Source organism: Penaeus monodon, chromosome 34 (genome assembly GCF_015228065.2).
Source record: "Penaeus monodon isolate SGIC_2016 chromosome 34, NSTDA_Pmon_1, whole genome shotgun sequence".
Classification (NCBI taxonomy): domain Eukaryota; kingdom Metazoa; phylum Arthropoda; class Malacostraca; order Decapoda; family Penaeidae; genus Penaeus; species Penaeus monodon.
The window spans coordinates 33643905-33646256 of NC_051419.1; the positions used below are offsets into that span (position 1 = coordinate 33643905).

General features: G+C 57.8%; 1 protein-coding gene across 1 annotated transcript; it reads left to right on the forward strand.

The window, feature by feature from the left end:
• The first annotated feature begins 227 nt into the window (after nucleotides 1-227).
• Nucleotides 228-2241, forward strand: LOC119594758 (MFS-type transporter SLC18B1-like). The gene has a single exon (XM_037943851.1). The coding sequence runs from the start codon at nucleotides 439-441 to the stop codon at nucleotides 1852-1854; it is 1416 nt and encodes a 471-aa protein (XP_037799779.1). The 5' UTR covers nucleotides 228-438; the 3' UTR covers nucleotides 1855-2241.
• Nucleotides 2242-2352: the final 111 nt, after the last annotated feature.

Genomic DNA, 2352 nt, shown 5'->3' on the forward strand with positions numbered 1-2352 from the left:
GAGGGGAGGGCGCTGGCCGTCTCTACGCCATTTCCGATCTTCTGCGCTTCTCGAGGCGGGTTTCCCTTGACTGAGGCCGGCTACGGAAGCGACGGTGTTTGAGGAGTTATAAGGAAACATATTGACCTTAACATAGATACGGAAGAGTAAATATGTGGTATCTTCTGACCTTGCGAATAGTGGTGTTGCTGCACGTGTAACACGGGGTCAGGGGCGCCTATAAAAGGCGGACGAGGCGCTGTCACCCTCGCAGTTCGCCCGGGAGCCTCGTCGGCGAAGGAGCGCGCTTGTTCTCTTCTCTTTCTGAACGAGCGTTAACCTTGTCACCTCTACTCCGCCTTCGACAACTGTCATCCTAGAGAAGAAAAACAAAAGGAGTTTTCTCTCTCTTCGGCTCCCGCATCTTCCTTGAACAGCCAGTTACACAGCAGCAGCAAAATGAGTAAATACACACGTCAACAATGGCTCACCCTGATCGTGTTCGCCATCGCCGACTTCTGCAGCGCGGTGTGCGTGTCCCTGCAGGCGCCCTTCTACCCCATGATGGCCGAGTCTAAGGGCGCCTCGCCCACCCAGTATGGCTTCGTGTTCGGCATCTTCGAGCTGACGGTGTTCATCGTGTGCCCCATCTACGGCACGTACCTGAACAAGATCGGGCCCAAGTTCATGTTCAACGCCGGCATCTTCACCACGGCCACCACCTGCATCATGTTCGGGTTCCTGGACCGCGTGAACGACACCACGGCCTTCATCGGCCTCTCGTTCGTCATCAGGATCGTGGAGGCCATGGGCAACTCGGGCTTCCTAACGGCGTCCTTCAGCATCATCGCCAAGGAGTTCCCCGAGAACGTGGGCGCGACCTTCGCGTCCCTTGAGACTTGTTTCGGCCTGGGTATGATCGTCGGTCCCACCCTGGGGGGCGCCCTCTTCGAACTGGGAGGCTACACGCTGCCCTTCGTGACCCTGGGCGGCATGCTGCTGGGCGCCGCTTCTCTCACCTTCTGCATCCTTCCCTCCTACGGCTCGGACTTCAAGGGCGAGAGTGAGTCCAACGGTAACGTGCTCTCCCTCCTGAAGGTGCCGTCCATCGCCCTTGCCGCCTACGCCATCATCGCCTCCTCCATCAGCATCGGCTTCCTCCAGGCTACGTTGGAGCCCCACCTGCGGCCGCTGGAGCTGTCGCCCTTCCAGCTGGGTCTCATGTTCGTGCTCAACGGCGCAACCTACGGCATGTTCGCACCCCTGTGGGGCTGGCTGTGCGACAAGCACATCAACCCGCGGTTCGTGGTGGTGTTCGGCGCCTTCGTCACCATGGCGGCCTTCATCCTGGTGGGGCCGTCGCCCTTCCTGCCCATCCCGACCACGCTGCCGCTCTGCATCTTCGCCCTGGTGCTCCACGGCACCGGCTTCGGCGCCGAGCTCGTGGCCACCTTCACCAGCGCCCACAAGGACGCCGTGGCCAACGGCTTCCCCGACGACATCAGCACCTACGGCCTCGTCTCCGGCATGTGGACGTCGACCTTCGCGCTGGGGGCCTTCATCGGGCCGTCGGCCGCTGGGGCGCTGTTCGACTGGTGCGGCTTCGCGTGGGCCACCGTGTGGGTGGTGGCGCTGCACCTGGTGGTGGCCGTGGCCTTCATAACCCACCTGTGCGTGAGCAAGAAGCCGCCCAGCGAAGGCCTCTACACCAAGATCCACAACAGCCTGGCGCAGCACGACGCCGAGAAGGCTTCGTTGATCGGCGGCGGCGCGGCCGGCGGCAAGAAGGGCGAGAAGGCCTTCGCGACCAACATCACCGACTCCTCGTACTTCAGCGGCGTCTCCGACTCGTCCTCGGAGTACTACGTCTACTGATCGCGAAGGACTTAGGATTTTCCAATTATAGAATATAACCAATTGCAATCTTTACCGCGAGTGCCAGCAGCTCGTTCGAGGTTCCAGAGGCTGAGATGATCATCGAGGTGGTCACGACTTTCCCTTTAGCCCTTCATATTGGAGGAACACCCGCGCGCTCTCCCACCGGCCGGCCAGGGGGCGAGGCACGCTCCCCAGGCAGTCTTTACCCAAGGAAACTTTCAAGTAGGTCACGGAGAGATTCCAGAAGTCCTTTCGTCTCGCAAGGAAGGAAACAGAAATGCGTTATTTACTCATGATGTGTGCAGCCCAACGATGCGAATTAAATTACGTACATGTTGATATATCTTCGTAAAATTGTTTTATTTTCAGACGTTATAATGTCTACTTATATATCCCTTTTATGTAAAACGCGTCAATTCGTGTTTTATATCTTACTCTCACTTATATACTTGTTATTTTACGAAATTGTTAGATTTTCAGACATCTGATGTCTGC

Coding starts and splice junctions, on each gene's coding strand:
- LOC119594758 (XM_037943851.1), top strand. CDS start 439: ATGAGTAAATACACACGTCAACAATGGCTCACCCTGATCGTGTTCGCC.